General features: G+C 38.2%; 2 protein-coding genes across 2 annotated transcripts; both read right to left on the bottom strand.

Annotated features, from left to right (window-relative positions):
• Positions 1-2,906: 2,906 nt before the first annotated feature.
• LOC144653829 (uncharacterized) lies at positions 2,907-10,153 on the bottom strand. Its single transcript, XM_078513935.1, has 7 exons — positions 9,931-10,153; positions 9,379-9,446; positions 8,063-8,546; positions 7,713-7,744; positions 6,916-7,002; positions 3,884-5,393; positions 2,907-3,480 (listed from the first exon to the last, which is right to left on the bottom strand). Exons 1-7 carry the CDS (start codon positions 10,151-10,153, stop codon positions 3,131-3,133), a joined length of 2,754 nt encoding a protein of 917 aa, XP_078370061.1. The 3' UTR covers positions 2,907-3,130.
• A 4-nt stretch (positions 10,154-10,157) lies between these two features.
• Positions 10,158-20,985, bottom strand: LOC144653846 (uncharacterized). The gene is made up of 11 exons (XM_078513952.1): positions 20,843-20,985; positions 20,345-20,459; positions 19,211-19,257; positions 18,360-18,420; positions 17,789-17,853; positions 16,096-16,234; positions 13,804-14,049; positions 13,365-13,578; positions 12,882-12,967; positions 12,109-12,405; positions 10,158-10,939 (listed from the first exon to the last, which is right to left on the bottom strand). Exons 2-11 carry the CDS (start codon positions 20,445-20,447, stop codon positions 10,158-10,160), a joined length of 2,040 nt encoding a protein of 679 aa, XP_078370078.1. The 5' UTR covers positions 20,448-20,459; positions 20,843-20,985.
• Positions 20,986-21,433: the final 448 nt, after the last annotated feature.

Here is a 21,433-nt window from a genome sequence, read left to right as displayed (position 1 = left end):
CGCGGATGAAAGAACTGTTTTAGTACGGTACCATCCTCGGTTTTTGTCGTATAGAAATTTAAGAACACTCCATTACGCCGTTACGCGTTTTACTAACAACCATTTAAAGCACTTTGGTTGCATTTGTTGTACATTTACAAACATTCTGATCTCTATTACATCGTTCGTTTCAAATTTCGTGTTTTTGTTACTGGAGTTAAATGTGACATTGATTTTGATGCTTTTAATTTCGACCGGCAAACAATCTGTATTTCCAACGTTTTGAAAAAAAAAACTATTCAAGCACACGCTTCCCAAATTACTAGCTGCAAAAATAACCAACCAAAAAGTGAAAAAAAAAACAGCGAGTAAAACTACACAGCAAAAGTGTACACCAAAAAAAGATTTGCTGTCCAACTGCTCTATTTTGCTGTTTTTTTTTTTTCAGTGAGCAATAAAACCTCATTACAAGCGAAAATTTGGAGTCGTAAACGATTATTTACGCCAAAACATTTTTTTACTTGAGTTCGGACTTTTTTCTTCCGCACATTGCTTACTAAAACGTAGGAATAGACCATTTGCATTATGACGTAAAAGCGCAAAGACTTCTGGTAGTTTTAGTTAAGTTTCCTGGAAAAAAAAAACATTTCTGCCTTATGATTGGCTAAGGGCAGCCAAGCGTGAAGGTGGACATCCAGGACTTTTATTTTGATCTGAAGTTGAGCTGCCAAGTTTACGCTCTTTGTCGCTTCGAAATTTGTTTATACATTTATTTTTTCAGTTCCCTGTTAAAAATATAGAAAACCGGATGATAGCTTTGGAATGAAAATTGACTGAGTTCTGTGTTTTAACCAAGACAGTCAAATGTTGTTCGTGTTCAAGTAAGTGTACGTTGTGTGGCGGAGTTGACTTGGTAGAAATTCATTCATCGCGGCCGACAACTTCTCTTCGTAAATAATTTTAGTCAAAACATCGCGCACTGGAAACAGATTGCTTGAAAGGACGAGTCTACTCTAAGATATAACTAAATTTGTGTGGAATCAAGTGAAAGCAAGGCAAGCCATTGACTTTGTCCATCATCTATTTTTAGACGTTCAACAAATGATCGCTTCCATCGATCGCAGGTGAATTAATTCTTCACTGAAAAGCTTAGAAAATTTACCATTTATCATGATTGCTCGGCGGGACGATCAGTTTAATTTATTTTTACAGCGAGACAGAGAAAAAAGTCAAATAATTTTCCTCGTTCAATCGAGCTTCATCCGATCATCGATGAATCATGAAGGGTCAATCATAAAGGATTTTCAAACTACCCTGTACAGGTGAATACAGATTTAATATTTGTTTTTATCTTAAAATTGTATTTCTGTTTTCGTCAAATTAGAACTGTAATTGCAATATTCTTTAACAAAGAAGTTTTCTTGTTTTTGTGCTGGAAATGTCAAATCGTGGAGTAGCAGATGTGGTTTCAATCCGAGCGAGGGCCGTGCGAGCAAATATAATTTTATTTCCATAATCTTGTTAATGAACGATTACTTGTGAGACTCGAATGGTTAGCCTCAAAGATTTTTACGAGTGTAGACATCATGTACTGTACTTCCCCATGTTTAGAAAGGGTAAAATATTGCGTCTTCGTATATTATTCGAAAATACCTGGCAAGCAAAAGTTTTAGGAATTTAATTAAATAACCGCGCGGACTCGAGTGGAGGAAACACTCGTTGAAACTTCACTACAAAACGCAACTCAGCAAATATAAAATTTCTTGCATAACTTTTTTTCCATTTTAACGGACTTGGTTTTATACTGAGAGGTTGCTTTTTCCGCTTTAAATGAAGCCACAGGACGTCCTCTTCGTTGAGAGTAATTTTCTTTACTTCCATTACGATTTTCTTGGGCTAGCGGGCTTGATGACGATTCAAAATTTCCCGCGAACCTAACTACAACTACCAGAATTCCTTGCGCTTTTACGTCATAATGCAAATGGTCTATTCCATTCAGTTTCTACCTAAACCTCTTCTTATTCTTGGGCAACGATAAAGCATAATAATTTGACCGAAAATTTTTGGTGCTCGCTATAACGGAGTTATCTTCATAGTGAGCATGCCCACCAGTTCGCAGATTACAAACTGCAAATAAACTAATCCTCTTAAACGCGAGAAACTCCCTCGAACTGACTAAACATTAACGGCTCTTATTTCATTCACAGAATGAAAAACTGAATTTTATAAGAACAGTAGCCCGGATTTTCACGCGTACAAGAGGACCCAGATCAGTATGGTGCTTTTTATCGGCATCTCTCTCATTAACAAAACTTAAGTACGTCTAGCTTATCTTCGATCTAATCATTGAGAAAACCTAAGCTCTTTCAAAAAAACTAACTGTTAGCATTGCAAAAACGTGAAATAGTTATTTAAACGCAAAGTCCATACGTCCATTAAAAACTTACTTTTTCAATGATTTTTCAAATCAAAGCAGAATGGTACATATTCCTCGATGTAAACAATCCTTGCTCCCTTAAGCCTGGCGTTCACTAGCGAAGCAAGCACAAGTAGTTCAAGTTTGTCTTAAGTAAAAACGAACGTCGACATAAGCTTAAAAACAAGGATAAGAACATGAAGTTTACTAGTTACAAGGCTCAAATGCTCAGACGCTGTGCAATCTGGAAAGAGTATTTTAATTTTGCAGACAACGTAAATTTCCTTGTACTTATGCGGTGTTTCGTTTTCACACGGCATAACGCGAACGCAAGCACAAGAAGAGAAAAAAAAGTTGTTGTTTGTGCTTGCGCTTATGCCTAAAATGTCAAAGATATATTTACGCTTGCGACTGTGCTTGCGTCGCTAGAGAAAACCAGGCTTATTCAAGTTTATACGTTGTGCTTAATTTCTTAATGCTTTAGTTAACTATTTTCGAGTGTCAGTTCTTCGACAAGAAAGTTTAATATTTTGATATCACAAAGAATGAACTAGTCCTAAAATTACAGATGCCATCAGTTGTGATCGGCAAAGCAGTCTTCTTAACTTTTTCAACGAATGCCACCGACACATGACGAACAAAACTAACTTTTTACTTCTAGAAATTTTGTCACACCTCATTGCATGGAAGACGGTAAATGACAGTTTCTTCTCGTTAATACATCAATCAGCCTCCTTACACGAAGTCTTCTTGGACTGAATATGCTGTTTGCCCACTTCTTCGTAGGACAAGTGGTATCAACCTCTGAGCGATGTCGTGGCGTCCAATCTGTGCCAGTGCACTAATAAAATCCGAAAGGGTAAGACTGGGGTACAGAGACTGGAGTGAGTTCATTAAGAGCCTGGAAGGACTTCCACCAGGATTTTTTCGTTCATCTCGTAACGACCGGCGAGCCTCGGGGGAAATTCTGTCGTACATCTTGGCTAAGCGCTCGTAGTCCCGCCTGAAGCCCCTGTCAAGTTTTCTGCATATCCAGTCAAACAATTCGATATGTCCTGCATCCAGATCTTCAAGGGTTATTTCATCTGAAAATAAGCATATATAATGTGAATACGATTTTCAATTTTATTGTAGCCTGATGATCCAATGGGTAGTGCGTCAGCCCGCCGAGAGGTCCAAAACTGAGCTCTAGGCGCGAGCAAACGTCCGATTTTAATAAATTCTAAATAGCGTCGAAATGGTATACGTACTAACGAAATATGCTGTAAAAACCGCGAGATCCCAGGGCACCAACCAAATTCACTGTCGATGCTATTTCCGCCTCTTTGGTATATCTATAATGTACCGTTATTATTTCCATTGAAACAGAAATTAAAGGGGCCGATTATTGAAACGAAATATACAGGTTAGCCGTTGTTTACGGCTAGACAACGGTTTTGACGATGTTTAAAATTTTGTATATTTTCTGGTGAGAGGACTACAACTAACCTGCTATGTCTTTCCATCTCCTTGTCCGTGCTTCTTTAAACTTCGTTAGCAATTGTTTCTGACTTTGTGTCTTAAAATAAAAGCAGCTCGATAATATACCTAATAATGCAACAAAGAGTAATAATCCAACAAGGAATAATGAAAGAGTTTTGAGCATTGGGACGACATTTGTAGTTGTCGATCTTGTAGCTGATATATCTACTAGGATGGAAGGGACGCTGCTGCTTAGTGTGCTGTTTCTTAATACACATTTTCTTGATTTTAAGTGAGAACATTCTCGGGGATAATTATCTTTTCCATCGTTGCAGCTCCTGGAACAAGGAGCACAAGACGACAACACATGATCAAAGTAATAGTCTGCTTTACATGGCGAGCAAATAGTGCCTGATGATCGAGTGCACATTTTTAGGACCACCTTTCCCTTGTTACATCCAGGGCAGGGTCTGCAAGGCTTGGTTCCAAAGCTATCGGAAAAAGTACCGGACTTACATGGAGCACATTGTTGCTGACGCAAAGACGTAACCCGGCTTCCGCAAGGAATGGATGGTTCCATGCCAACAGAACATTTAATACAATCAGCGCAGGTTGGTTTAAATCCACTGGATATGGTTATCTGGTTAGGAAGGCATCTTGAATTTGTACTGCAACGAGTGTTGGTGTGCACAGAACACCAAGAGATTACGACGGCTCCTGGAGGACACGCTGTGCACGGTCTGCATCTGTATTTGCTTGGCTGATCAGAGTACGTTAAACCAGGCAGACAAGGGACACAAACCATATGTACTCCTGGCCAGTGGGCCCGTCCACCACAAGGCACTGAAGGTTCCATTCCTGCTGGGCACATCAGGCAATCGACGCATATCATCTGCGTTTGATTTCTCGTTTGACCTCTGCGTTTGACTTCGAGCTGGATCTCGTGGCGTCCACATTCTAAGGAGGAGGGAATTCCACATATGGTATCGAAGTATTTTGTGCATCTCTCGATTAGTCTCCGTCCTGGTGGGCAGGAGGAACATCGTTTACACTGCTTGCTATCTGTCATGTCAGAAAATGTTTCTCCTTCTCGACACTGAACGCACGTTATCAACACACCATACGGGATGGTACTACCACAAGGATGAGATGGTTCAAAGCCAGGTTTACAGATAGGACAATCGAAACATTCGTATTTTTCTTTCTTAGACGATATCCACGTGATCTGTTTAGACTGGCATCTCGAGCAAACGACGTCAGAATGTGGCTTACAAGATGTCATGACTGTTTCCTTTGGTGCACACTGTGAGCAGTTCTGGCATACGGACTCGTTGTAGGAGCTAGAAAATGTTATGCCAGCTTCGCATGGAAAACATTTAATGCTAGTACCCTTCCTTACAACGCTTCCACAAGGAAATGATAATCCTTTTCCAGGTGGACACGTAGGGCATGGCCAACAATCGTGTTCTCCCGTGGCTAGGTCTACCAATGCAATATCGTTGGAAGGACATCTGCTTAAGCAATCAGGAGCCTTTCTCTAAGTAAAAAATAATGAATATGAAAAACATTACCACTCATTTATCCGGTCAGGCTCGTACGTAGGAAGGGGGAGTGCGACGGGTGCGTCATCACTCCCTCTCAGGCCTTCTAAGCCGCCAAACTCGATCCATAGACCTTGTCACGATTTTCCACAACATCTTTGACGGGTAGGCAACGCTGTTAAAAATTACAGTGTTTATATGGGAATCATATGGCAAATATTTTTTTTCAAAAATTGGATTCTGAGGTCTTAGGATGAATCGTAAAATTAAGACGCTAGGCAACAGTTAAAACGTTTGAAGGATGTAGCTGAGCTAGATAGGGTTCAGTTACGTTTTTAATTTTGGAAAACATAGAAGTAATTAAAGTGCTGTTCTCCAATTCGCCAACTGATGTAGTTTAAAAACAAAAAATGAGTCGTCAACTGGCTCGTCAAATAAACTTACACAATGGAAGCTTTGAATTATAATGATAAATAATAAAAATGTTCATATAGAGCCAAATCCACTAGTTGCCCATGGCGCTTTACAATAAATATATTAAAAAGATCAAGTAAAAATAGTCAAAAGTCTTGGATAAGTGGTACGTTTTACATATATCGCCTTCGACAACAAAGATAACATCAAGCCAGTCATTTTTATCGACACATATTTGGGTTGAAAAATTCTTTAACTAAAGGTCCGCTATTGGTAGATTTTGTTTCGCAACACATAAGTTTGCACCAAATTGTGAGATTCTAAGCTGCATTTAACGATTAATTCCAAGATAATCATTAGGTGCCACCAGAATGAGAAAATACTGGGTAGCCAAATTGAATATGCTCAGAACACTGTATAATTCCTTTATCCAGACACTTGTGTGGTTTGACGTAATAAAGATACCTATTTTGTGTCTGCCTTTTTAATTTTCTGTTCTTTTATGTGCTGTACGGATAATTAACAAGTGGAGAAATGTCTCTGCCAACGTTATTATCTGAAATTATAAATAACATGGCATATAAAGTTTCTGTTTATCAAAAACCCGTGTTGAATTTTAAAAGTTCGAGAAATATTCATGTTTTTTGGCTGCCTGGTTTCATATCGAACGGCCTTCAAAACACACGAAATACTGTCTCAGATAATTTATATTGTCAAAGTCGGTTCTGAATGTAACTGTATTCAGTCAGAAATTAATGATTCAATCATGATCCCAAAAATAAGCACTTCAATGTAAGGATAAAAATTCAATGATCCTTGATCATGACTTCGTGCAATTTATACTCTCAATATGGCACTGGCAAGGATGTTGACGTATCTTTTAGAGGTTCAATATCTTGTTATGGTACTGTTTAAGGTTTTCCGTTTTACATTTACGCTGTTGCTTCACATTTATGTTAGCCAATGTTCATTCTTAAGCGCCCTCGATCTTATACTAAGCAATTTAATTCATGTAAATAAAAAGTGAAAAGTCAAATAATGTAATAATAATTACTATTTTTCTAAAAAAATATTAATAAATATAAATAAAAGAATAATTCTTACCGAACTGCAGATTACATTTGGAAGATCTTTGGAACCTTGAAGTGTTGGAATTCCAGTGGCAGTTTCAGTGACAGCAGACCGATGATCCTCCAAAGAAAAAATTCCAAAAAAATTAAAATACAAAATAAACAGTTGCAAATAAAGGCTGGAAAATCAGGTTGGGCAGAGGACCAGCAACTCTCTCCCATAAAAAAATAATTGCTACGGAAACTACATCAGTAACGAATGCTATCCGAGATCGGACTAGTGCGACCTGTGACATCCCTAACGAGAGTTTTCTCCACTGGGGTGGCACGACTATGACTGCTTCAGGTGAAAGCCGCAAGGAAACCGGGAGCATGAAAAGGCCGCATGAAACATCTCTCCTTACACCCATTTTTGTGGCCTTATGCTCCGGTTAGAGGAGCGAAGAGTGAGTGATGCTTGCTTTAGACACCAATCCAAACATCCTGCATAAGTGGCGAAGAACAATCTTGATAAACAGTGTTTAGGGGGTTTCTAAGCATTTCCATCGTCGGGTCCCCTCAAGCGATCACCTTAAGGACTTAACCTTCGGTAGACACAAACTAAACTTTGGTTTTTGGAAGTGGGAAGCCACTAGAAGTAGGAACACCACTAATTACTACTTCCATTAAAGGAATTTCAGTTAATTGCAGGATGCATGGAGAATTTCCCAACAATTTTCCGATAACAATAACAATGACAATTTGTTGAGACGTACTTTTAAGTGTCAAGCTTAGTTAGCGGTGACTATAATGACGTTGTGCATGGAGTAAGGGTAATTAAATAAACCTTACCTTTGGGGGTGCGTCTTTAAGTGACAGACGTCCTAAAGAAAATTATAGGAATACTTAGACTGATATTGTTGTTTCGTTTGCCGGTAAATATAGCCACTTCAATTTGTTTTCTTTATTACAAAATAAGTAACCGCTACTTCAGTTTCTTGGTACAATGTTAACGTACTTAGCCAAAATGACGAGTGATCCACGAGTGGCCGACTGGAATTTGCTGTGATGTTTCTCTTCTATTTTTTTCGTGATTGGAATAATACGGCTACATACCAGCCGCTAGAAGGAGTTTCTTTCATTAGTGCACGAAACAATTCAGCTACCAGTTTTTGATCTTGAATAGCTATATTTATACTCACCTTGAATTATGCAGACAATAAAAAAAGTTAAGGCTAAGGCAATAAATAATGGGCAGAGTGCGAAGATCCATTTCTTTGATGAAGGTGTCGAATGCGCAGCTAGTTTCGTCTTTTTCTTTACTCTAGAGGGAACCTCTTTACGCTCGAAGGGTATGGCACTGATGTCATCTAAATTGAGATTGGAAGTTGATTTTGGCAACGGGTTACTGACGGGTTCTGTCTGCCCAACAGATTCCATTTGATCAATGTTTATGGTAGGTTCCTTTTCAGTCACAAACGGTCGAACAATGCCTCCCTCATCAACCTTGACACATGAATTAGATTGGCATAACGGTCTAAAACTACAGGCTCTTGGAACATATGCTCTTGCTTTCCTCAGTGTCTCTTTCAAAGCGGAGAAAGGGTGTTGGACTGAACTGTCGTGTGGTAGAATTTTTAATCCTCTCAGAAGAGAAACCAGACAGTAAGCTCTTTTATGTTTGTCCTAAAGAAAAACCAAAATAATGAATTAAATTTAAAAGTAGGGCGGAAGGGAAAGATTATATCCATCTAATGTTTCTGTAAATGTTGATGAGAATGTTCTTTTAAAAACCGCAAACTGTGACAAAAATAGAGTTTTGCCCATAACAAATCATGTTTTGAACAAGTTCAACGACGTAAACAAAAAAGAAAAACAGAACAGCTTAATCTAACTAACCATAGAGACAATAGACGGATCGAAACTGACTCATTACTGTTGACAAGCTTTTATACACCACTCCTTTAGTCAATAACATCACGACAGAACTGGCTTTTCAGCTTAAACGGACCAGACTTATCTATAAACATCATCGACTGACAACAACTTTTCACTTGACTCTGAAGATGACTTCTGCTTAGGTAGTCGGGACGTCAGATCACCTTTAATTGTTCTTTTCAGAACTACTCTCACCCGGACGATCACACTATACGAACTACAGATACCCCAGTGTTCAAATGAGAGTAAACCCAGTTAAAGACACGTTTGTAAACTACTTTGATGTCAACGATACACGAAATACTTGAAATACGTTCAAACGATACGTTCAAACGATACGAACAACTGGGTTTTCCACGGTCGCCATCAAAAAAATTTAGTGTTGCGTACTAACAATATCTAAAAGAACAATTATTGGATTTGGTTTTCGCATGTTAGCAAAATAATCAATGCCACGGTTAATGTCATCCGCCTCAGCCTTCGGCTTCGGCAGATATCACAAAGCTCGGCCTTGATAATTCTCGGTATCATGCTCAACTTGTCCAATAACTGTTAATTGTTATAATTCCTTAGACTTTACCTTAGAATGTAAATGTTGCCCTTCCTCTTTTTGCAAGATGTCATTGTCCTTGAAAATGATCTTTAAATCTTTAACGAAAACAGAAACAATCAGCTATTTGAAGGAAATGATCAATGGGTGTGTGTCATGATATAGTACTCTTCCGATATCAGTTTTACTTGTAAGAAGATCTTAGATTAAAAGATGAGTAAAAATGTTTATATACTTCTCTACTCCTCTGTAAATGTATGCTTAAAAATCATGGTCATGAGTGTGGACAACTGTTTATTAAAGATTTAAAACATAATTGTAAAATTTATTCCATTAGTTGTTCTACGACGCGAGAAGAATGGAAAGGACAAAATTGTGGGACAAGCAACAATGTGTCCTCGTTTTTGCTGTTGATTTGGAAAAAAATTACGCTCGCGCAAAAAAGAGAGTAAAAGAGACGCTCAGTGCCACTATCGTTTAGAACTTCAATTTTTGATTTTACCATTCAGAGGCATTTTTGTGACCAGAAAACCAATGACCTCTTGGAACTTTGCAAAGCGGTCTATAAGAGTGCACACCTACCTTCTAATGACAGGTTGAGGAGGAAAGCCGAGGATTTTAAGTGATCAGTGTCATCAGAACTCATGCAAAGTCTACAGTGACAGTAGCGAGGATCAGATGCCTTTTCATAAGAAGGAATTTCGTCTTCGTCGTTGTGCTCTGCTTCTGCAATCCACGAGTCAATTATCATTTGCTTTTGGTCTTTCGACTGTATCCCCACAAGACCAGAGAGAGGCGACTTCATGGACTCATTCTGGTTCAATGCCGTTAACTAAGGTCTTCAAGAGGTAACTTCTTACAATGTTGTGGGATATCTTCTTCCAGAAGTTATCCGAAGACGACATCATGCCTATAATGTCGTTTTCTGATATTCCTTTCTGAATTAAGGCTTGCACCATTGCGATGGCGAGTGGATTGTATCCACAGCCTTTCGCTATAACCTCTAAATCCCCAATTGGAGTAATCTTGGAGACGCTCTGCAATAATTGAACGGCAACGGCACTTTTGAGGGGTTCTAATTTGTGGTAAAATGCAAAATCCTCCTTAAGATCTATTGCCGTGCGTGAAACGAGCAGTAGTTTTAAACCATGGACGTCGTCAAGTGCAGCGTCAACAAACCCCTGTAACACCCCTGGGATCGTTTCTGGCTCTTTAGCATCAAGACAATTCTCCAGCTGGTCTAAAATGAGAAGAGTATGGTGTGTCTCTTCAAACGTTTCATTTCTGGCGTCGCTTACAAAATCTGATTCTAGATTTGGACCCTGACGACGATTCTTAAGCAGCATCGCAATTTCCGAACTGGAATCCCGGTTGTTACAGAGGTGATAACGAACTGTCCAACCTTTTACGACAAGTTTGTGTCCAACCTCAACAGCGACAGAGGTCTTTCCAATTCCTAGAGGCCCAGAAATGACACCAACACGCCACTGGTTCAAAGCCAAGTTGCCAATAATTTCTTCACATTCTGCATCTCTTCCAATAGACGAACATGCTGGGTGAGGCAAAGTGCTTTTAGACTGGAAAACGGTTTCTAGAGAGAGAAAATAAAAGGAACGAATAAGCAGCAGAACTGAATGGTACATAACATACCAAAAGCTCAAAATTAGGGGCACACGATCGATACTTAGGCAAATGGATTTTAAAATATCTTTTAATCGATATTCTTGCTTTTAAAATGATTTTATTTGCTGCCAAATAAAAATGTTTATGACTCCTGCCCACTTCTTTTGTGAATGGTTATATTTGGGCCTTTTTTCTTGTGCCCTTAACTTTTGCTAGAGCTTTACGAACAAAAGAATCGTTGCTAATTAATGTTATGATTTAATCAATTAATCGGCCACTTTGCGTGGCCAAAATTTATCCCAACACTTGACTGCATGGTCTACATTTCTTTCAGCGCTCTTTGCAAACAAAGCTCGTCTGTTGACCAAATAATTGACTATACCTTATTCATAAATTTGTATTTAATTGCATCTGGGAAAGGAGACATAAAGGCCTTTTTTACTTCTTCTATGTTTAGTAGTTACAGTCGGTAGTTGATGGACTCTAATATCGTGCTCTTAACTCTTTTAAAATGTTCTGTATCTACACTGGTTTGACTTCATACACAGCTATTTTCGGATCAAAGCCTCAACCTTTCGCCACAAGACCAATTGCAAAAGGTAGAATGGGTAGAAGAAGGGAGCTGCTGCAACATTCAATACTTATAACGACATGGTAAGCCTAACTTTGTTCAATTTCAGGCCCGTAATAAAACAAGGCTTTTTAGCAACACTGAATTTCTGAAGAATTGTCCAAACTCAAAGCCATGTAAAAAGTGGAAAACAAGCTACTAAATAAAACTTAAATGATCAGAGGAAAAACAGATACTTCACGTGCATAAAATACAACTTGTAGCTAGTAAATAATAAAGATGGAATTTTTTTTTTTTTGTAGCTAATGCAAAATTTCATAGAATACTAATGACACCGGGTACCATTCGGTCTTTCGCCTTCAAGCTACGTAAATTAAAAATCGAATTAGCTGTAACCAATATTATAAGCTTTTTTTCATTTATTAAATATGTAAACTGATCTCGGTTGGTTTGTTAATTTGAAGACGGGTAACTGACAAAGCAACGCATTTCATTTTGTTTAACTGCAAAATGATGATGATGATATTTTGTTCATGTGTCGATACAGATTTTAATAGTTCTCTAACCTTCTGACAACAAGCTCTGAGCTTCCTCTTGACACTGCCCAGCTGAAGTAGCTACTTGCCCCTGTAATGGCTGGCAATCGTTAACATCGTGGCCATTCCTAAAGTTGGTTACGGTCTCTACTGACAGCAGTGTTCGCACTTCCTCTTGGCGCTCCGTATACGAAGTTGTTTTATGCTGCTCTGATAGCTCTTCAAAAGAACCCTCACTCACTTGATCGTGTTCCGATAAAACTGACTGGTCGCCACTGTATCCGTGTGAACTTACAGTAGATGTACTTCTGGTAATCTCTCTCCCAACTATCAGAATGTAACAAGAGAAAGAAAAAGAGCATCTTGAAGCTAAGTATATGATCTTTCTTGCTTTCGTTCGTTCGTTCATTCGTTTTCTTTCTTTCTTTCTTTCTTTCTTTCTCTTTTTTAAACCGTTTGTAGTTGAAGTAAACCGATTCAAGCTGGTGAGGTTAGCTATCTCTTTCACAAGAAGGATTGTTCGTACAATTTGCAATCCACCCGGCATAGTTGGGGAACAATGCATTCTAGCATATTCTATACAGTGGTTGGCCTTTGTTGCTCACAATAAGAAAACATGTATCCAAAAAAAAAAAAAAATAAAAATTAAAAATCAATCAAAAAATAGTTTGTCTGCTTCAAAACAATGCATGCATACTCAACGATAATGGCAGTAGGAAGGCAAACACATGTAAACTGTTGTATGAACGTTAATCTCAAGTCAAGGGTTGGACGTTAATTAATAAATTGTTACTTAAGCCAACCTTCTCGTCTTGGGTACTCGTTTGCTGCTTTGGCAAGTGCTCCCCAGTCTACTTCGTCATCGCTGTCATTTTCATCATCTTTGTACCTGTGGTAAATTGAACAACGTTGAATATTCTAAGCTGATCACTTTACTCCAACATTCATTAAAGGAATAAAACCTCCGTTTCTATGTCGTAATTATTATAACTCGCCCTACCCCCCCCCCCCCCCCCCAAAACTCAACTAAACTAAAAATCTGTCAAAAAGGCAATAGACTTGTCAGTTTGCTTCCCAGATGGCGTAGAGAAAACTCAAGCTGCTAAGGGATGAGTGCGATTAGGACAACAACTTTTATTTGCTTGCGAAAAATTGACGCGCACTGCTAACCATTTCTTTGCATATATTCTTTACACTCTGATAAGGAATAACTCTTTTCGAATTCTGTGAAAAAGTTACCCGCGAGCTTCAGCTTTTGTTTAAAATTGATAATAAACCAAACGTACATTAGATGCCTTTCCTCCAAAAAACAGGCCAGCTCTTCGTGCCCGTTTTCCCTAGCAACCTCCTCCAGTAGAAGCTCCTCGTCTTTAAAGCTTTTGAACACGTTTCGTCCAACGGGAGTGCTGAAGATAATAGTAAAGAATTTCATGGCGTTAATCTTCGCTGCCGTTTCCACGATCATGCGAAGAAGAGACAGCGCCCTGGCTTTTTGTTTTTCTGCAAAAAAGTTTTAACAAATAATCCCCTTTTAGTTTGGCTATACGTGCATGACGAACTCAAATGTAAACATGGAAACATCGCGATTTTTTAATATAGTAACTAAATTAGAAAGGTGTTGCGGGTGCCATAAATCGTGGGCCGTGTCAACTGGAAAAGTACAACACAAGTAAACAGTGACATTCGATATATTTTAAATTGATAAAAGCAGATAATCTTGCTCACCATTACAATTCGTTCCTTCTTTGGAGTTTAAATCGATCTCTTTTATTTTCTCTAACACCAAGGACAAATATTCAAGACCGTCCTCCGACGAGGTGATTTCCCCATCTAAGTAGTTTCTTCTTTTCTTTCGGCGTTCTTCATTGTACTTGTCCTTTCGCTCAGTGTACGTGAAGGGCACAGTATCGCTGACGCCTTGTCCAGACATGCTTAATACTTTAACTTGCACCACACCTGCAGTAAGTGACGCTGCCGAAACAAGAGATACAGGAAATACACATATAGATGGGTGCTACTTTCATAATATTTCGTACCAATATATCCCACGCATAGACTCTTAATTGTGACCGATTAGACTGCTAAAACCTTGAGTTCGTATTCAGTTTGCGCGAACTCGTTCAATAGGCCAATTTTGTCTCTAGAAAAGGCTCTGGGAGCGCGAGAGGGGCTGAGTAGCTGGGCTCGCGAGGAAATTCGAGTCAGGGTAATCAGCGCTTCGCCCGTCACTCCTCGACACTTGTGAAAAAAAAATTTTGACAGGGAAAAGAGACTGACAGCTCAAAACTTAGACACAGCCCTGTGCATGACGCTAATACTGGTAAAAAGAAGTTATTACCCGTTAACAATTTCTTTATCGATAAAGATCGATGTTTACTGACTTATCTTCTGACTTGAAATATAGCTTTTTATACAAGCGTTAATTTTTCATGGTTTAAAATTAAACGTTCTTGATTTCTGACATATGTAGCCAGAAAATGATGTTGAACGTTCTTACTTTATGAATTTTAAAAAGTTGGCATTGTAATAAATCGCTTGAAACGCATTCATACACCTTTTTCCAATATGGCAGAAAATACATTACTCTTTTGTTTTTATGTTAATTATATAGCTGTCAGTAAATCCTATATTGTCAGCGCAGCTATTTTTTTCTTAATTTCTGAGAACTGTCCAATTTGGGATTAAATTTGGATAGTTTCAATTAGGACTTTCACGTAAAATGCACAAACTGTCCAATTTAAGAATAATTGGACAGTTTTGTCTCAGCCAATCAAGTCGAAGAAAAAACAACATGTGACGGATATTAGCCAATTAGCACAAAGCATAGCGTCAGCCCTGTAAACTTGTTCGCATTGTTAGTCGACAATGGCGGAATTTTATAAGGCAAGTTTGCTACGTTTTTCCATTCCTTTTTAGCTTTTCAGCAATACTAACAACAAAGAGAAATTTACTACGTTGTCAGAAGAGGAGCTAGCTACACTAAGAAGCAAAAACCAAGAGCAAAACTTGGGTGAACGTAAGTGCAGCGAAGCGAAGCAAGAAATCTGTCAGATATTCATCGTCATGAGCTAGATGCAATTTTTTGTCATTTTTTTGCTGAAATTCGAAAAGAAAAAACGGCGATGAAGTACGAACGAGATAGGGGAAAGAAGTATGTCAGATTCAACAAGTTTTAAAGCTCCTCGGACACTTTGTTTACGACTTTCATTGATTGATGCAGTGTTTTTACTCACTTTGTAGCAAGCTTCGCAAACTCAGGTGAATAAAATTGTACTGTTTTGTTTAAGTTTTATTTGTGAAGACAATGCTTTGAGTGAGTTACATGTGTTGTGTTATGCCTACTATTGTTGATTGCTTTTCCCGTTCTGGACATAAGTTTTGTTGTTTATGCTGGATTGACTGACTACAAGCTATATAATTAATATGTAACCGGACTACATGCTTGTCCAATTTTGGTAATAATTAGATTCAAAAAATTCCTCTGACAGCCAAATTGGACTTGGCCTACGGCCTCGTCCAATTTTGGCTGCCCTCGGAATTTTTTTCATCAAATTATTTCCAAATTGGACAGCATGTAGTCCAATTACGTATACTAATTGGCATTCGTGGCCTCGATCGCATCTGCAGAAGTCAAAAGAATTTTTGGATTAAAACGAGGCCATGAAGGCCAATTAACATGAAGACAAAACAATACGGGGTTTTTTCGGCCATTTTAGCATGTGTAGAAGCCCGTCTCGTTATTGTCATCAGGTTATGACACTGTTCATTCCAGGTTGGATCTGAACAATGGTTGATAATTTGTTATCTTTACGACGTACAAACTGTCAATTCTTGGCATGATTTTTAACCGTGGTGTGTGTGTGTGTGTGTGTGGGGGGGGGGGGGTGGGTGGTGATTACCTTTGTACGTTTTCTTTTAAACCCGTTCTCTTGGTATGGCTTATTAGAAGTCGTGGCACTTTACAAGTTACATGCAATATATAAGTATGCGCATAGATCTAAAGTTAACATGGCTTACCCGGAACTTTTCCTTTCAAAAGACTGTCGTTGATATTAACAGCTGACACTGGAGAGATATCTCCAAACATCACTTGAAATTGGCCAGTACGCCTGTTTTCAACCGCAGATGAAATATCTAAAAAGAAGTTGTATCCACCCTGAAACATACCAAAATAGCTTACATTTGCATACGTTTTTCGTAATAATAAAAATCGGTCAAAAGGTTGAACAAGTTTTATGAGAACTGCTAAAAGATAAGGCAGACAAGGATGATAAAGTGCAGGGGCACCCAACGGAATATTTCGTTAAAATATCTGTTCGGAAGACGATCGATTTGAGATCTAGAATTTTCGAAACATTCATTGTAAATTTTTTTGCTTGCCTGCCTTCCCTAGGATTTTCGAATATCTAAAAAATAGTATACTATACCATTTTTTATGATTATTATGATAATTGTTCATTTTTAACGGATTTTTACTCTAAAAAGGTCACCTAGAATTTTCGGGAGCCTTTCTCTGGCTGGAATTTTTTCGAAAAGGTAAGTTTTGATCCCTATAACTTTCGGAACACTAGACTTTCAGCTAGGAAATCCGAACAGATAAAAAAATTGTAATTGCCTATATCTACCGTTTAAATACTAAAATACGTTCAACGGTGCTATCTTTAAGTGGGTTTGAACTATATTCTCGATGGGTGCCCCTGAAAGTGGCTGAGATGCAGCATTAATAACTCTTACTACGACAAACTGGACGAAACAATAATCTGTCTTCTAGCTAGTCATGGGAATGAAATGTGGTAGTGTCGAGTAGAGACGTCCAGAGGCGTCCGGCGGAGCGTTTAGGAACGTGGGGCATGGAGGGAGGCGAAGCTCATCGTACACCAAGCCATCGTACCCCTTCTCAAATTTGCCAAAATTTCCTGTGCGAACAGTAGTTCGTTGGCAGTTTAAGAGTGTCCAGTGTGTCCGTAATCGATTTGTAACGATGCATGCGTAAGTAGGCAGTTCAGAAGATTCTGCTTCATCCTGGTTCGGAATCTTAAAAGTTAAAGGAACCTCTCCGAGTAGCGTATTGGTGAAAAGAGTTTTGATGTAAATCCAACAACTCATTATTATGGTTATTTCGCCAAGCCCGATCCTGATGAAACGATTTGTGGAAAGAACACGACACTGAATTTCTTGACAAACCAATTTTATGCTGCGCTAGCGATATTTTCGGCACCGCAACGTGAGGGACTGCATCCCCCAAAAGTGTTCGTTTTGAGTAACTTCTCTTGCAATAAATGCTCCTATTCTAGTTAACACATGATGATTGCTATACCTTACTGACAACATGCATCATCTTCCAGTATAAGTACCCAGGCAGTAACAAGCTTAGTTTAGCTTTGAGTTGAGAACGATTTCTTTTGTTATTTTATTACATATTTTTTAATACCTATTAATTGTGTCCCAAAATTAGTATGGGATTTTCCCAGGCTATGTGGCCTTGACACATTAAAAAGTTTTTAATAATAATTTAATAATAATAATTAATAAGAGCAGGCTTAACAATTTCACGGCTTTATTCTGGGCCGTCAGAGATGTCGAAGTTAAAAATATACTGAACTATATTATTCTCCCCGTCGTCCCGAATCAAGCAACCTGTCAGCAATAAAGTTCCCTTCTTAGCTAGGGTAACCAAAATTTAATAAGTCTGCCCCGTTCTATTACATACCTCGAGGCTTCCTTCTTTTGGAGTGATTTCATCGATTTGTATTAATGTAGCAGTTCGTGCTCTTTCTACAAAAAAATGCAAAACACAATTTTAATTGTATATTTTCCACAAAGGTTCGATTCTCGTTGGATCACTTTCCCAAGGTGTTCTCATTCACCCTTAAAACTTGTAGACGCAAGATATCATCCAACAGGAAGCCGAGCTCTTTTGAAAACGTCAAAACCAACAAAACATCAACTACTTCATGTTTATCTAACATATATGTTTATTTTACGATTAAATTGATTTTTAATTTCCTTTCGTTTCTCTAAGAAAACACATTAATTCATCGCCTGATGTTGAAATGGTACTTTCGACAGTTGTTTGCCAAGTACCCAGTCGGCAGTCAATGAAGCTTAAAGGGGAACGCTAACTTGATTATTCACCTGGTGCGTTTATTTCAAACTTTTTTTCCCATCATTTCCGTCCCCTTTATTTCCTATTATCGCCTTTTATATCTGAGTCCTCCCTCCCCGGAATAAGGCTTGCGAAAAGATAAGGAATTAAGAAAATTTAAATCGCAATCTCTAACCTTGATTTTGCCAGGTTTCCGCGTGTTCTGTTGGAGTATTTAGAGGTGAGGAAATTGCAAGCTGTTTTAAAAGAAGGATGTTAACTGAATGTCAATGTTTACTGGCAAGAGAGAAATGTATTAAATGTGTGATCGTCGTATATTTTACTATAGGAAAAAAATAAACAGTCAAAATATCATTAAAAAACAATGGAGCGGTAATGGTAACGACCTTAAAGTAGCGTCTTTTCTCCCGCATTTTCTATTTAAACCACGGACGGAGGTTGGTGTTATTCAATTTTGGGTTGCTTTAAACCCAACCACGAAGCTCTTTCTCCAGCATTTAAACGTCAAATATGCGATTTCAATAAGAAAACAACTGACTTTCATTTGCCGCCCGTAACTTAAGTTCTCTATTGAGATATTTGCACCGCGGATAACAATAGACCTTTTTCGCTTGGGCGGTTTGTTTTCCCATTACAGACCACGTGATGTTCTCTAAAGAATTTTCATTTTATCCACATAAAATTTATTGATTCATATACACGCGACTATTTGAAAATTTGAAAGCAAGAATTCTCAAGAGTATCATCACATGGTCTGCAATAGGGCAACAAAACTACCTAGCGAAAAAGGTATATACGTTGCAAACGAAGTAACTATAACGGTTAGAAATGTCATAAAACGTTGATGGGCTGTTCTAAACTGATCTATGAAGCCATGATATTATAATTATTATACTCTTTTCGTGAGCAGCTTCCACCGTAAGCTTAATTTTATAACTTTGAACTTTCTTATCGCCTAAGAAAATTAGTTAATTTGATATATTTTTGTGTAAATAAAGGCACTCTGGAAACGTTGTAAGTCATTACCTGACTTTGCTGAGTGTTGCCCACTTGAAATATCGTTGCAGTGCTTCCTAAATCGAGAGAAAACAACGTAAGTTTTTCATTTCATTTTTTGGTCAATATGTACTTAATCTTAAATAAGTTTGGTTAATTAATGAAAGGATTTTTAGACCAGAGAGTTATCTACCAAAAAGCACATTTGGCAGAACCAATTGTACCATGCAGTAATACGAATTAAGTTAAGTAAGGATTTCACAGCATTTTAATTGGCAAGGTCTGAATTTTAACACAACTTGCACTGAAGGATGAGACAGTTAATAGAATCGTCAAAGCTGGGTTCGAAAGTCGATTAACGCTAACTCAGGATTAAATGACAATCGAGGTTTTAATTTCTATTGTTTACTATTATTGTTTCAGTTATCTGTCTTCTTATTAATTGTAATTCTTCGCTTTAACGTTTCTTGTTGTAATTATAAAGGTAACAAGATAAAGAAAAATGTTCTAAAATTGACCTTAATATTTGCGTGTAAAAAAAATTAATACTAATTGAATTTCTTAGAATAAAATGTCTAAGGGTGGATTTATTTGCAACATACGCGTATAGCCGTCGCATTTGCCCGTTGTAATTATGTATCGTTTTTGAGTTATAAAATAATAAAAAATTTCAACGGGCAAATGAAACGGCTTTACGCGTATGTTGCAAGTAAATACACCCTAAATCTAAATTGCTTCAGTCTTGAATAGTTTGGTAACTTGTTCATTGCTTTACCCAGTCTCAGGTTATCTCTACGTTATCTCTATTTTTTTGTATTGTAGTTGTGAACCTTTTTTCGCTCAAAGGCCTATAGCCAGTGAACATACAGGTTTCCTAGTGGAGTATAGAGAAAAGAAAATCGCAGAGAGGAGATGCCAAGCGGGTGCATTTATAAACGTACAGGCAACGATCATAACACCTGCGCGACTGCTCCTGGGTAGCAGATGTCATGAGTGCAAAGTTACCAGAATAATTATAGTTATTCATACTTTAACAACTGAACTAATGTCTCAGAAAAGAAGAAAGCACAACTAATTAACATCACGCGGAACAAGAGATTTATACTAAAAGTAAATGATGATAATATCATTTCAACCTGCAAACTTAGAACATTCACAACACACCTGTCTGAAGTGTATCATATGCGCTATCTGTTACTAGGCTGTTTTCTAAATGGCAGGCTCCATTGGAAATCCTTTCAGTCGAAATTCCGTTTACCCAGGGCATTTCAGCAGTATTCTGGCAAAGGAAAAAATATATGAGTTCACTTATCGAGACATCGCATCAGCCAGAAGACCCTCGTTGTGCTTTAAAAAAATTTACAAGTATTTAAAAGACCCACTTGATTTTCCGTATGGTATATTAAGCTGTTATGAGAGAAAACCTTTCTGCCTCAGGTTAGACAGAAAAAAAATGTACAAAGTGCCTACAGATTTCATTCCAAGCTAGCGTTGTGGATTAAGATTACTGTATCGGTGGACGCCTTTGAGGAAGAATACCGAAGCTAAATACAAATTAACACTAACACTCCGTTGTGCCAATGACAGTCATTTAATTGCTGCCACCGCCGTCAAAATCATCAGTATCAACATATTTTCCACCGTAGTATTGCAAGTACATACTTCTTCATCAAGCTCTTGTTCTGTTGTTGTCGTTCTTCTTCTTCCTCCTCGTCCTCCTCATCATTATCGTCGTCGTCATCATCATCACCATCATCTTCTTCTTCCTCACCGTCGTCTTCTATTTCCTGTGCTATTCTTCTTATCTGTCAATTGAGATGCGTTAAATTAAATTAAACCAAAATAATCGTTTAAACTAAACACTTCAGACCTACATGAATTAACATATGGCTGGATAAAAGTGAACGCTTAAAAATTGCAATCGCCTTGTACGTTTGACGCTGCCTGCTACTAAAACGAAATGGGGGGAAGCCTCGAGCCATGCGGCCCATACTACCGGAGCTTATCCCGGTTTCGGTAGCATTAAGCGGCTAGGAATATTTCTACTCCCCCTGAATGGGATGCTAGTCCATCACAGGGTGCCCCCCCCCCCCCAGCATTATGTCGCCGGTACCCATTTATACACCTGGGTGGAGAGAGGCACTATGAAAGTAAAGTGTCTTGCCCAAGAACACAACACAGTGACCCCGGCCAGGTCAAACGAGCATTATGAATAATACTTACTTTTTGATCATGTAAAGATATGGTATCAAC

Source organism: Oculina patagonica, chromosome 5, assembly GCF_052425735.1.
Source record: "Oculina patagonica isolate OP01 chromosome 5, crgOcupat, whole genome shotgun sequence".
NCBI lineage: Eukaryota > Metazoa > Cnidaria > Anthozoa > Scleractinia > Oculinidae > Oculina > Oculina patagonica.
This window is presented reverse-complemented; position numbering and strand designations above follow the sequence as displayed.